The sequence below is a fragment of the Ciconia boyciana genome, chromosome 3 (assembly GCF_034638445.1).
Source record: "Ciconia boyciana chromosome 3, ASM3463844v1, whole genome shotgun sequence".
Taxonomy (NCBI): domain Eukaryota; kingdom Metazoa; phylum Chordata; class Aves; order Ciconiiformes; family Ciconiidae; genus Ciconia; species Ciconia boyciana.
In genome coordinates this window covers 95,773,310-95,787,347 of record NC_132936.1, presented here as the reverse complement: position 1 = coordinate 95,787,347, position 14,038 = coordinate 95,773,310, and the positions used below count along the sequence as shown (strand labels likewise).

The 14,038-nt window shown below is 40.8% G+C and overlaps 1 protein-coding gene across 5 annotated transcripts in view; it reads right to left on the bottom strand.

Moving 5' to 3' along the window:
- DAAM2 (dishevelled associated activator of morphogenesis 2) overlaps nt 1-14,038 on the bottom strand; it is a 204,524-nt gene that overhangs the window by 99,638 nt on the left and 90,848 nt on the right. For all 5 annotated transcript variants that reach the window (XM_072856707.1, XM_072856706.1, XM_072856709.1 and 2 more), the window contains one exon: nt 4,891-4,980. In XM_072856707.1, coding sequence (XP_072712808.1) covers nt 4,891-4,980 — 90 coding nt within the window. The remainder of the gene's footprint in view (nt 1-4,890; nt 4,981-14,038) is intronic.

Sequence of the window (14,038 nt, the reverse complement as noted above, 5' to 3'; positions counted from 1 at the left end):
AAATATATTCAGATTTTTAAGATTGTATCTTGAAAAAGGAAAAAAAGAAAAGGAAGAGGAAGAGGAATGTTGTAAGCAGCCAAGACGTGTAGGTAGTGCAGGGAAAAGGTGTGAGAGGATGGCATGGCCAGAACATGGCCACAAAGTTTCCTAACTTTGCTAGTCTTTCTTTCAGGCAGAGGGAAATGCATTTATATATAAACATAATAATGACAAGTTCTTTGAAATTATACACCAATTTAGATCAAAGACTTTTAGAACCAAGGAGTTTCCTGACTCGTATTCTCATATTCAGTTTACCAGTTTTTTTATTCATCAGGTAGATGAATAATATAATTGACAGATATTAAAAAAAATAATTGCAGGGGATGGAATCAGAAGGAAATTATCTTTGCTGCATATTGGCTTTTACAGGGTATGGTTCAGATAAATTTTCCTCAGAATTTTTAAAGCCTATTTTGCTCTTGTGGAGAAGCCTTTCTCTAGATCTGCTTCCCATAATATAAAAAGTATAATCAATTTAAGGATTATAAGCATGTTCCCTTTTTTCAGATGCTATAAATGCCTCTTTCCGGAAAGTTGCAGTGTGCTGATTATTGTTTCCCTACTTGAGTTTGAATAATCTCACTTGAGTAGGTAAAGCACAATCAACCGAAAGCAGCTATTCTAGGGTACAACTAAAATCAGAAGAGTACAAAATAACCCCAAAATGTCTAGGAGAGCTCAACATAGGATCGTTATTAGGATTGAGATTTTTGTTGGTTTTGTTTGTTTGTTTGGAGGCAAGCTTTATGATACAGCTAGTCCAGTTTGACTGTACTTTGGAAAGAGATTTGCTACCAACCTTTCCCCTCAAAGAAACACAAAAGTAAAAAAAACCTAACTTGTTTAACTCTGCAAAATGTGCATGCTTCCTACTAAAAACTGCTCAACTGAAGGCTTACAAATTAATCTCTGGAGGCAGGAAAGGCCATAAAAAGAAAACAACTTGACTTGCTTTCCAATAGTAATAAGTCTAAGAGCTTGTAGGTTTGTACAGAAGGCAATAAGCTATTGCCTGCACAATGAGGCCTCATTCTTAGAAACACAGACTGCATCCAAAGCAGTGTGTGCCAAAACAGTGCAATACCTATGTTTTCGACCCTTTTGGGGATCCCAATATGAGCTCATTTACAGGTGAAATAATTGAGCTGCCAACTTTTTCTTTCCATATCATTATTTGATCAGTATCTAATGAGATTATGTACTTTAGTACCAGCTCCTGGTAAAACAGCACTGAATAACAGCAGTTTTCTAAACCTTGGCATCAGAAATTTTACCATTTACAAATAAATAAATCTGAAAGCATGGTCTAGTGCTTGATCTAATTCCTGCAAAACATAAAACTAGTAGGAAATCTAGAGATAATTTTACAGGAAGGAATTACGGAAGTGGATTATATGTTTTATATAGGTCTAAATTTCAGCTGAGACATGATGGTGAGACATGAAGATTACCCTAAACAAAACCAGAATAAAGTACCTGAACTGAGGTACATGTCATCATTTGCATTCTGTCTACATATGGTTTTACTTATAACTCAATATGGTATCAGGGGAAGTTCATACTACAGAGAAAGAGGTAATCTAAAACGTGTAGTACTGGTGTTTTGGGTAGATGGTCATGGTGCCATCAGTGGTGACTGATTAATGATTCTTCTGATACAAATTAAGACAACTGCATCTCTCATTGTCCACTTTGTACTGATTAATGGCAAGGTAGAGGACAGCTGAGACTGAGAACACATTAACGTTTTCCGACAGAGCAGCCTTTATTCCTTGCAAATAGCTACTCCACAAATGAGAGTGAAGCATTCACTAGAGCTGCTAGCTGAAGCTACTCCTTTAGATCAAATCATTGGTGATTTGTTTTTATGGGGAGTGGGTTCTGGAAATAACGTGCCATTTTTCCAAATCTGCTATTACTTCAGAAATTCCAGTTCGTGCTGCAGCAGAAATCAGATACTGTGGGGCATTGGTGATTTTTGAGTCGGGGAGTACAGGGGCTGCACAGAGTACTGTAGCCTCCCAATTTTTACTGGGGTTGGGGTCAATATTTCAACTGAAGGACCACATGCTGCCATCTGACAGAGAGACCTTTTACCAACAGCAGATCTTTGTTAAGTGACTGACATCGCACATAATCTTGTAGTATGGTAACTTTGATTTGTGCCTTGGTAGCTTTGAATTACTGTTCAAATGATTGTGCCGAACAGTAATAGAGTGAATCTTGCCATCAAACTTTGTTAAGTCGCACTTTTACAACATCATATTAAAACCACTTTTGCTAATACCTTTGACAATGGTTCTTTAAGTGATCTAAATCACCCATTCGTGACAGTTTTTAGTACTAATGGTTTCAGATATGAACCTAGAATGGCCAAAAGTGACCAAAGCAAGCATGGCTATATAATACTATGTGAACGCTCCTCTGTAGATATCACCCACAATCATGAAATTTCAATCCAGAACTGAATCTCCTTTGAGTACCGTGGAATGTTGACTGGCAAGCTGTGCTCCTGGCATATAACTTTAAATGTACAGACATACATGTCTTCCCCCATTTCTTCAGAAAGGCTTGGTATCAGAAACAGGTGGAATGAGTTTTTTTGATACAATAGTGACTTGCTGCTACAACATTGGGAACAACTACCGTAGAAAATTATACCTGAAATCTAACTGCCAAGATAAATGGACAATGACTGATCTTCATTTTCGCAAGTGACATTTGTTTACTTAAGAGAGTCCACTAATCTTGCCACCTTTGGATCAAATGAGGAAGCTCTGACCTTCCATTACTTTTAGACTAGAAAACACATCCGAGATTAATGATGGTGAACAGTTGCCTCAGCCTGCACTTCTTGACCTTCTAGTGTATAGTGTTTTCACTTGCCACATCACAAAGTGTAGAGCCCTCGCTTCCCAGGAAACTCAAAGAACCCAACATCAGCAAGACAGAGCTCTCCGGGTGCTAGTCCTGGATGGCTGAAAGTGTTCTGCCAAGTGAGGAATTGGGCCCTTTGTGGCTAAAATTAGATTACAAATTCTTCAGGGAAAAGACAGCTTTCCTCTAAAGGGAAGCCTGCAACAAGCTTCTCTGTCACTGTAAAACAATAATGATAGGTAGATTAGGTAGTAGGCTAGAGGGAGAGAGATGTCATCACTGATCATCTGACTGCCTGTGAGGGAAACAATGAATAACATTGGACAGTTAAGGTTTAAAGTAATTGAAAGTATCTACAATGTAATGAATAGACATCTGGCAACAGTATCCTGTTCCAGTTAGCACATCATTTTAGATAGCTGTAGTTCAGCTAACTGAGGTTGCACTATAAATGCATTATAAAGATTTTCCAGTATGCAGCTCCTTTAACCCTGGAGGTCTTCAAGATTCTTATATCAAATCCACTGCTTTAAAAAAAAAAGTGTAATGTAATGAATCCAACCAACATATTAAATACATTAAAGTCTGAATCTTCCTGCCAAGGCTGACTGGTCTGGGAGGTGGAATGTGTGGTTCTCTAAGACGGCTACAAATAGATCCTTTCCCACCAGAGCTGAAAAAGCCAGCCGAGCTGGACAGCAAAAATGTAAAGCAGACATTAATCACAGCAGCCTGCACCTTCCCTCCACTTGCAAGCTCTGTGTACCAGCAGGAAGAAGAATGGAGAGAGCACCAAAGGCAACGGAGCCTAGACTGACTTACGCACTTCCTGAACTATTGCTAGCTCAGAGGCACTGTAACTAATTTGTTGCTATTAACCTCCCTGTGTGATACATTTCAAACAAAAGCAACACACATGCAAAGCACCCATCTGATTGGTTTGACTGAGGTTTTCTTTAATTACATGGTAAGAAAGCTAATTTTTTTCCCCCTCTGAGGAAAGAAAGGCAGCAAACACAACCTCAGAAGGATCATCATCAGGGTTGCAATCTGCCATCTTCAGTACTGAAATCAAAACCTCCTCTTTCAGCTTTTGTTATGTGGACTTACGTATAAAGACTGATGCTCTCATAGCATGACTTGCACATTTGGGAAATAAAACTAACCAACAAACTCACCACACCTTTTTTCCCCTAACATTTATTGTTAATGAATACAAGCTATTGGGACTGTCTTTGTTTCTGACTTTGTTTCCTTCCTAGAGCAGCAAAACTTTTCCACCACACCACTCCTGCAGGAATTCCTCTTTTACACGTTTCACAACAGCGATACAACTTCTCAGTTCACTTGGCCATCATTCTGCCAGTGACAAAATACCCAGTGTGATACAGCAGCCTCTCATTCACTGCCCCTCTCACCGGTTTGTCAGAAATTTGAAGACCTTGAATGGAGAAGGCTTATACAGAAATTGATAGGAGCAGCTCTTCTTCACTTTCCAGTGCAATATGGGACATTTCCTACGAGCTCTGGAAGACCTTGAACTGCCAAGTTTTAAGACATCACTACTATTATGTACTTTACAGATATTTGAAGACATCCTGAAAGATTTCAGTAACACATTTTCTATTCTAAGCAACCCACAAAAGTTTTTTAAAATTCCTTAAAACATTTCCATGATAGCTTTTCTTCCAGCTCAAAGAAAAAAAAAAAAAAAAAAACCCAAAACCAAACATGTAAAAGATTCAAAACAGGACAACGTATGATTTTAACTTGATAACATTCTCTTCAGAAATCACACATGCATACACTACTTACAAGAAAAGTTGTGCCATATTCATGCTGATAAAAATCCTTACATCACTTAGTCATGTTCTTGAGCAAACAGTAGATAAACACGTCATTCAAATCTAGATGTATATGCACACAGAATTTATTGGTGAGCTACTTCAATCAGGACAACAGTAGTACCTTCTTTTTGCTGCAGTAAATCTGCCATTTCTTCTCTGGAGGGAGCGCAAACATAGCCTCTCTGTTCTTGTCTGTGAGATCCAATTCATCCTGGAGATTGTGAAAAAGAAAACCAGAAAAAAAACAGTCAACAGCTGCATCAGTAACTTCTAATAGGTTGAGAGGAATCTGGACCAGGTATGTTGACTAGCCTTCAATCAAAAGGCAGAGGACTTAGTGGCTCCCAAAGACTCTAGAGATTATTGGTTTCATAATTTTTACCTTGCTACTGTGAGTTCGCCCTATCAGAGCAGAACCTATGAAGAAAGGCAGCCTGAACAACTCCCATGTCAAACTTCCATTACTAATGATTAGTCAAGGATGGAAAAGATCACATGAAAGGCATGAAGTGAAAAACTCAAAGCACTGGCTTATGTGACACAGACACTCCTTATAACTCTTAGAAAAAGGCTAAAAATTCAATACACCTTTTTCCTGGCTTGCAGTACCAGCTTGGTCTTCCACAGAACGAGAAGAGTGAAATCACTGTATCTTTTAAACAAAGGTCATGGGACAGTTGTCTAGTGGCAGTAATGTCAACAGCAACCTACAGGCTGAAATGTTTATCCAGATGTTTGTCCTCTGAACCACACAGTCCCCAGCAAAAGACAACTAGCATGTCAGACATAAAAGACTTCTCTCCACACAGCATCACATCAGGTTGAACAGACCAGCAAATTCAGTTTCTGTTAAGAAAAGTGAGTTCAGTGGAACACACCCTTTTAGAGCCTAGCCAACCTTAAATTTGTAAAATGAAGAATAATGCTGTGATCTGGAACTGACTCCCAACTCTGTCACAAGCTCCCTCTGGATACCCCACCAAATTCCCCAGCTTTGGTTTCTCTTCTGTAAAAGGTGGATAAAAATAGACTCTCTTCCTATACAACGTGTCTCTAAAATCATCAAAGCAGAGACTGCTACTTGCTCTGTGTTCATTCAGCACTGACCAGGACAGGGCTTCAAACACAGCTGCCAGTTTCAGGTGCTAATGGGAATTAAATAAGAATGGTCTTCATAGCAAGCAGCCTGCATGAGCAGGGACAAAGATGTCTAAATCAGAGTTTCAGCAATATAACGACAAGCTTCCGATAATGTTTCAATGAATCAGTTTTGGCAGGGTTTTCTTTTTCCTATATATTTGGAAGTGTTTGGAGAAGGAAGCATCCAGGGGTCCAATATCAAGATGACATTGCAGTACTAAGAACGCTGCACATGCAGATTCTGGCACCCACACTAACCTAGCCCAAGCAGAGACAATACCTCTTTAACTCAGCCCAACAATGGCTCATTTGGAAAGCGTTCAGGGCTGGGAAACTTGTGAAAACAGTGAGCTAAATTACACACTGAGCCTGGTAGCGGCTGCTGACAGATTTAAAAGCCCATAGAGATTTCAGCTGCAAAAAGGTACAAAAGAAATGCAAACAGTAACAAGCCAAGGTCAGTGCCAGCAGCCCAAGGTAGAAGAAGCTGGAGAGTTTTTTTAAACAAGAAAAAGTTTAAAGGAAAAAAAACCCCAAAAATTTAGCTGTGCAAAAAGAGTGCAAACCATGTGGAAATGTTTAGGGTGAGTTTCCAAACAAGGGGGCAGCCAAGCGAGGCAAGGAGTTTTATCCTTGCTATACACAATCAGAAAGCTCAGGCCAGGATCACATTCTTGGGGGGAGAAGGAGAGTGAAACAACATGTAAGGTCTTAAGACAAGCAAAGGAATGCTGTTGGAGGTCAAGCATGTGGGAGGGAAAGGAGGGGCAGACAGGGAATCAGAAATGCCAGGTTTGGAAGAATCACCAAAGAGACCAGCATACACATCCGAAATGAGCTGGCTGGGCTCAGCTAAATTCTTAGCAAAATTATGGTTATTTTATTGAACTGCTTAATGATCTTAGCCTTTTTTTTTTTTTTTTTAATGAAGAGCAACTAAGTTGGTTTTCCAGTCCATACTGCTCTTTCTGGAGTCTGGTGGCAGATCAGACAAGCAGCAAAAGCTCTTCCCAGAAGCCGTGCCCAAAACTGAATGATGATCTCAACCAATGTATTTCAAGACAACCATTTCATCAAAAGAATGCTCCTATTGACTAAAGCCACCCAGAGGGCAGGATGCTGACACTTAGGAGCTTATAGACACTGCCCTGGACACTGGCAGTATCAGGGACATAAAGAGCACTCTGCCTTCAATGGGGCAATAAGAATATGCAGCTTCCAGTCATGTAATTTTGCATCCTAATAGCATGACATTCTTTTCAGGATGGAAGCCTAGAAAGGTAGTTTGAAAGGATGGAAGATCCAGTGGGAACAGAGTGCATCTACATCCTACTTTGTTGTGAATCAGGAGGGTAGATTAAGCCAGAAGAACATTAAAAGTAATCATATTAGCTCAGGTAACATAGTAACAAGGAAACTGCTCAGGGTTCCAGGCATAATGTGATCACCAGAGGCAGACCCAAACACATCTGACTGGAAAATAGCACACAGAGAATGGATTACCCTTCCTTTTGAAACAGCTAGTGTTTGTCTTCGTTAGGAGGCAAAATGCTGGGTTCTAACCCGTGGGTCAGATGGGCAGGTAGCAAACATGAATATTCAGCAGGGAAAGAGACACCTTCTCCAGAATGCAAAGCAGCAGTCAAGCTCTTCAACACCCTTTCCTGAAGTTAGTCTTCAGCAAGTGTGCTCCTTCACTGAGAGGAAGAAAGAAGTGGGAGGAACTGAAGAGGCCTACATGCTCCTCTCTACCTATACCAGTAATCAAATCCCACCCTATAAAGAACCAAGAAATCCCTGCAAAATACAGGAGACAAGAACCCTTCTTCTGGAACCCTCCAAATCATCTTACTTCTCCCATCCCCACCCCCTTTCTATAAAAGAAAATCAGAAGACCACCGTGACTGCACAGGAAACCCCTGGATCTAGCCAAGAAAGAAGATCCCAGATCAGGGAGACCATTTTCCTATTCTGACTCAGGATCCTAAACAGACCGCACATAAGTAAACTTGCTGCCTTGGAGGGAAGCAGGAGGAACAATAGAAAGAATAAATTTCAGAAGGGTAATTTGGTCCATGAATAGGTCATTCTGACCCAACGAGGCTAGATTTGCCTACAGAGGCAGATCTGTCAGTATGTAGAACTTCAGACCCTAGAGTTAGCTCAGTGACAGCAAGCAGCTCTTGAAGGAGAAAGGAACTGCAAAGGTTGGCAGGAAAGGGGAAGAACTACAAACTCTGAATGCAGTCATCAAGGCTGGGGTTGGAGCCAGGCTAAGGAAGCCGATGTGACCGAACACCCAGGAGCAAATGTAAAGGGCAAAAAAAAAAGGTCTGTCAGAACAAAGTGGGGAAAATGCCCTCCTCTATCACCTGTGCCAGTTTCCCAACAGAAATGTAGTAACTCCTCTTCTATGCCTTGGATGGGTGGCTCTGTTCAAGCGATTCATACCAGCATGACCCAGCACAATGGTGCTCAGCCTCCTGGCTCTTAAAAATACCTGAAGTTGCAAGTGTTCTCATGAAACACAGATTAAAAAGACATTTGCCAGGCTGGCCTGAGGGAGATGTAAAGTACCTCCAGCCAATATTCCTTACATTTCCCTTCCTTTATCTATTTCCTATTTTAGTTTATTTACTAAGAGAGGGATACATTCAGTTAATTTCACTTTCATGTGGGCATTTTTTTTTTTTTTTTTACTTAGACAGATTGAATTTCAATGATAAAACATTTAAAATGTACTGGAGCTGGATTTGAGGTTCAAATATTTCCAGTCCAGTTCTCAGGCCAAAAGGGAAGATGGCCTCCATTCAAAATGGCTACCACCCAAGGAAATAAGAGACAGAGAGAAAGAAAGGGAACAAGAAGGAGGAATGGGTAGGAAACATAAAACCAGTATTTTGTGGGATTTAAAACCACATTATGTCCCTTGTTTTTGGGAACATTCATCAAAGTGTGAAACCTGGATTTGATGCTGGGTAGCCATCAGCTTAATAATGGTATCACTCAAAGCCCCAGAAGAGCTGAACAGAAAAGCATTTTTCACCTAGACTGGGCAGCACTTTTCTTAATGACATGAAATGAAATTAATATAGAGAAAAAGTAATATTTTGGGAATGTAGAAGAGTGGTTCACTTGGAGAGAGAACCACTGAAGGAGAACCTTTAACACCTACTAACATTCCTGCCTCTCTAAAGAAGAATCTTTAATGCCTACCAACATCTCCATACTGAAATGTGTATTGCATCTCCACCATTCAGTCATCTGTGGAAAGGTGGGACACAGTCACAGGATAGATGCTCCTTCATCAGTCTACTTCACCTGGCCTTGCAAGAAGGCTTATACAGTCCATAGGAATTTTGGAATTTCAATGGGGAAAACTTGAAATAGTTTGAAAGGCAAACTTAGTAAGATACTACTTACTTACAAACTTAGTAAGATACTACTCAAAGACACAATGAGACTTCCCATTTTCAACGTATCAATGCTGAAGCCACAGCAGGGGTAGGATGGAGACCTCAAGACTATAAGTACACAGAATATCAGGGCTTCAGGGCTCCAGCGCTTCTTGGCTTCAAATCAGAATGCTGGACACCAAGAGCCCCAAACTTAGTTCTCCAGGGATATTTGGACACTTATGGGAGATTTCCTCAGTTCCAGTTTCTCATTCTACTTGTCCCAGTTCCACTGGCTGCCAGACTTCCTGGTCCCCAGGGAGCTTCCCACTGACTTAAGGTCAGATAGCTGCTTCATTTTGTAAAAGACAAAAAACAACAACCCAAAACAACCAACCAACCAAGCTTCCGAGGCTGTGGGATTGGTTTTTTGTTGTTCGTGGTGGTTTTTTGCATTTGTTTTGTCTTCATAAAAGTTTAATGAATCATGCATAGCATTTCCAGCATGGTGAAGCACAGAATTCTGACATGATACATTTTGTTTACTGCAGGCAATAACTTGATTAATATGGGCATAACATATTTTGCCAGGAAGGAGAGGAGATTTTGCTTATTTTCTTATGTTTAGTTGGATACCTGTCTCATTTCATCAATTTCGTATAATTTCAGCTACAGATAGTTGAGTTACACTTTTAATTTTTGTCTGTAGGTCACAGTCTCTCTTACTTGCAGTGCTCTTGAAAGCACATCCTTTCTATGAACATCCATCCCAGGCCTGTGTATCACATTTAATGACTTTTTTTATGACTGAGAGAAGTTAATGACATCTAAAAGCATATTCTCATTTTTTAAATGTTTATTTCTACCTACAAACATATTCAGGCAATTATTAAAGAATTATTAAACAATGAAATCCTTTTACCACCCCCAGAGGGAATAGCTTTGGCATGAAATCAATCTTCATTTTACACCACAGAATCCAACACTAAGACATAATACGTTGGCAAATAGGCTTAATCACTTCTGCTCTTCAGAGATGCCTATTTTGACTGTCTGATTACAGCTCTATTGCACTGTTCGGTTCCTTAGCAGCAGATGGGTACTCAAGCAAAAGGACAGCCAGGTGTCTCGGCATCAACAGGCACCATGGGAACCAAATCTTCAGATGGCACAAACTGGCAAAGCTCCCCAGAAAGGTTAAAAGCTTTACTCCCTCTTGTTAAACTCAAATTGGAAACTTAAGAACTTCCAGAACAGACTAGCAGTTATCCAGACAGAAGGCTAGCAGTTATCTGACCTGTGACTGGCACCAAAAGCTTCAGAGGGCTGTGCAAAAGCCCTGCAAGTACAAAGCCATGGAGCAAACTCTGTAGATATTCAAACACTGCCCAACTCCCTGCCTCAAAAAACTGGCTGATTCTGTAATGTAGGCGAGTTAATATCCCTTTCAAGATGGGGATAGTATTGGTATTTGCAAATATTTTTTTGGACAGCTCCAAAGTTTTCCTTTTGCTCAGTCACACCAGCATTATCCTTAATATCCTTCTTTGTGAGTCATCCAATAGGGAACAAAACTGAGAAAGTAGGAATTATATGAGGATGCCTTTACACACTCTAGAAAACCTCCATGATTTGAAGACTTCTTATTTGAGTAACTTGCTTGCATACTCACCTCAAAAATTTAGGTTCCGAGGGTATGATCATTTTTACATTATGCACTTGCACTTTATGAATGGTAGTTAAATGCACCGCTCTTATCTTGCTTCCTGTTCAGATCCCCATTCCTTCTTTTTTCCTCTCTTGCACACACCTACCTTTTCTTTATTTCCCTATCTAATCTTTTTCTCAATCCCCTTGATCCTTTTTTCCTGCCATGCACAAATGCATTCTCCCTTATACACCTCATCAATCATTCTCTCTCAGTCTCTTAACAGCATCAAATCCACCCAAGTTACAAAATGAAGTAAATATACTGTTGCCAGTATAATAAATTCCCTATACAGTATGGTACCTGTTGCCTCAGGTTCCCCAAGGTCATATATAGAGATGTCTGTCACCATGTTCCCAAAAGGGCCATATTCCAGTTCCACGGATGCTCCCAAGTGGCATAGCACAGCTGACAGCCTTATGCCCTGGATGAATTTATTTAAATCTTGTACAAAGTAAACAGTCATTATGACACACCATGGGATCCCATCCAGCATCCACTGGCAGGCCCCAGAGAAGACTCATGTTCATATGAAATCACTTTGAGGGAATAGTTGATGGTGGGTTAATCAGTGCTAAAGTACAACTCAAGCTGACATGAGATAAACAGCGCTGACATGTCTGGGACTGTAGAGGAAGGGGAAGCAGTGGAAAGAGATCAGGAAGGAGGTTGTCAGCAGCACGCTACAAGCCTTTGCAATAGAGAATCCAATCCAGCATAACTATTATAGCTTTAACAAGTGAACTGAGTAGGACCACACTGCTAACACGTGACTTAGATATCCTGCAAGCTACACTTTTACCTTAACAACAGTCCCCGGAACCTTTGTTTTTCACTTCATGCTGCCTATGCCAGATTCTGTTGGCAAATAACAAACAGGTTAGTCTAGTGGCTCACATTCGAGCTGTGCCTCTGCCCACCAGGGAGGAAGGTTGGTCAGGGAGGAGCGGAGACACTCTCATCACAGGTCCAGAGGCAACTGTCCAAAAAGCTGCTTCAGAGAGAACTGCAGTGAGTTAATTAAAAAAAAAAAAAAATAAAAAAAAAAATAAATAAATTTTCTTCAGATCTCAGTCTCTGCAAAGAACTTACGAATCCTTCAAGTAGAAGAGATAAACCTTCCCTATTTAATCACTGTGTCCACCTCCAGGGGACAGCATAGGATTGTTCCCCTGCAGTTTTCCTTCCATTAATTTGTTCAATCCAGCTCACCAGGCTGACATGTAAGAGGCAGCCTGCTGGAAGATTGTGCATTTCCAATACTGAGGAGCTTGATAAGGCACTCTGAAAGACTGCCTGTCCGAACTGTCAGTGAATGAGGTTCATTTGACTGCACAAACTGCCTACACTCATGTACAAACTGGAGCAATGAGCAGTGCAAAAAAAGTACTGCTCAGCAAAGCTCCCTAAAAAAGAGAAACATTTCACAGGCTTTACTTAATATGCAACTGCAAACACTGGAGTGTGATTGAGGCAGGCATCGAGAGGCGTGAAACAGAGCCTCCTTCTCTAGCCAACAACCAGTTCCCATCCCTATCTTCTCAGAGCTGTGCCTGGCACAACTGCGTGGCTGTACCCACAGCAGAACTTGATGGCAGATGCTCTTTCAACAGGCAACAGCACTACCACCCACACAGCTAGCACATCTCCAGATGCAGCACGTTGGTTATAAGTTCCCACTTGGGCACCTTATATATGTCCCGAGTCCACTGATAACCCATGAAGAAAAAGCAAAACAACCCCCAAAACAGACCCTTCCCTCCCCTCAAGCTCTTCCATCTCATCCTAACTCTTGGAATTAAAAGTAGCGTTTGTAAAGCATACAGAAACAACACACCATATGAGGCTGGGGAGTAACATTTTGATCAGTTTCCCAATTGATAAGAATTAGGTGGATCACTGAAAAACATCATTGGGTTTCCATGCATTTGCATACACATAGTATGTGTATGTGCAGATATGTATGCCACTCGCACCTTACATACACAAGAACTGTATACATGAGACATATCACATAACATTTGCCTATATCTACAATGTTTTATCGTTACATTTGTGCATGATGAAACCACTGTGCACACACGAGTTGCTCACACAGCCTGCTGTCATAGGAAGCAATGTTTACATTTCAGCTACTGTCACAGATCTGACTTCAAAGCAGAAAAGCAGACAAACAAGAGGCTGTGATTCCCATTATACCCTTTTTCCTTCTTCCTTTTTCAAAAAGTTGTGGCTTTAAAACCCTTTCAGTACTAGGGACCCAAATCTCTTGATTTCAGTCATAAGAGTACAAGACAGAAAGCACTTGATGTTTAAATACTGGAAGATCTGTTTCTCTTCTACCCTGCCAACACAGAAGTTACTCATTCTTAAGGCTCAGCAATGGAGTAAGAATTTAATTCATCAAGGGCACTGCTTTTTGGCAGAGAAATTTATCTTACAGAGAGTCAATTAACATCCCACACACACCCAACACCCCCCCCCCCCGCCCCGCTGTACTGCGTACTGCTTCCTTTTTTCTTCCTTAATCATTGGTTAATTGCTTCTTTGCTTCCTGGAGAAGAGCTAAATCCTGTCTCTCTCCTACTCCTCAAAGTTCTCTGTGACTTGACAGCATACAAGTACTTACAGCCAGCAAGGCTTATTGTGGCAGTCCCCTTTCACAGGTCACTAGAAGCATCTGCTGTTCATTTTTCTGCCCTTCACAGGCAAACCACATGCATGAGACAACAATCTGCTGGGCCATATAGAAAGAGAAAGGATGAGGAAAACCAGTACCTGTTTGTGCAACAATACACACAGATGTTTAGAGAGAGAGAGGGAGATCATGACGTAGATACATATTCTCCTATATGCCGGGTTACAACATGGGTAGAGCAAGAGGGATACTCCATGGATATGGGTGGGCATATGAGGACAATAATGCAAACAGTGGATTATCATCACTGCTTTTTCTGTTAAGATGGGCTGCATGTCCATGTCAGTGAATTGGAATGAGCACAATGAGAGGGATGGGGATGAAAACT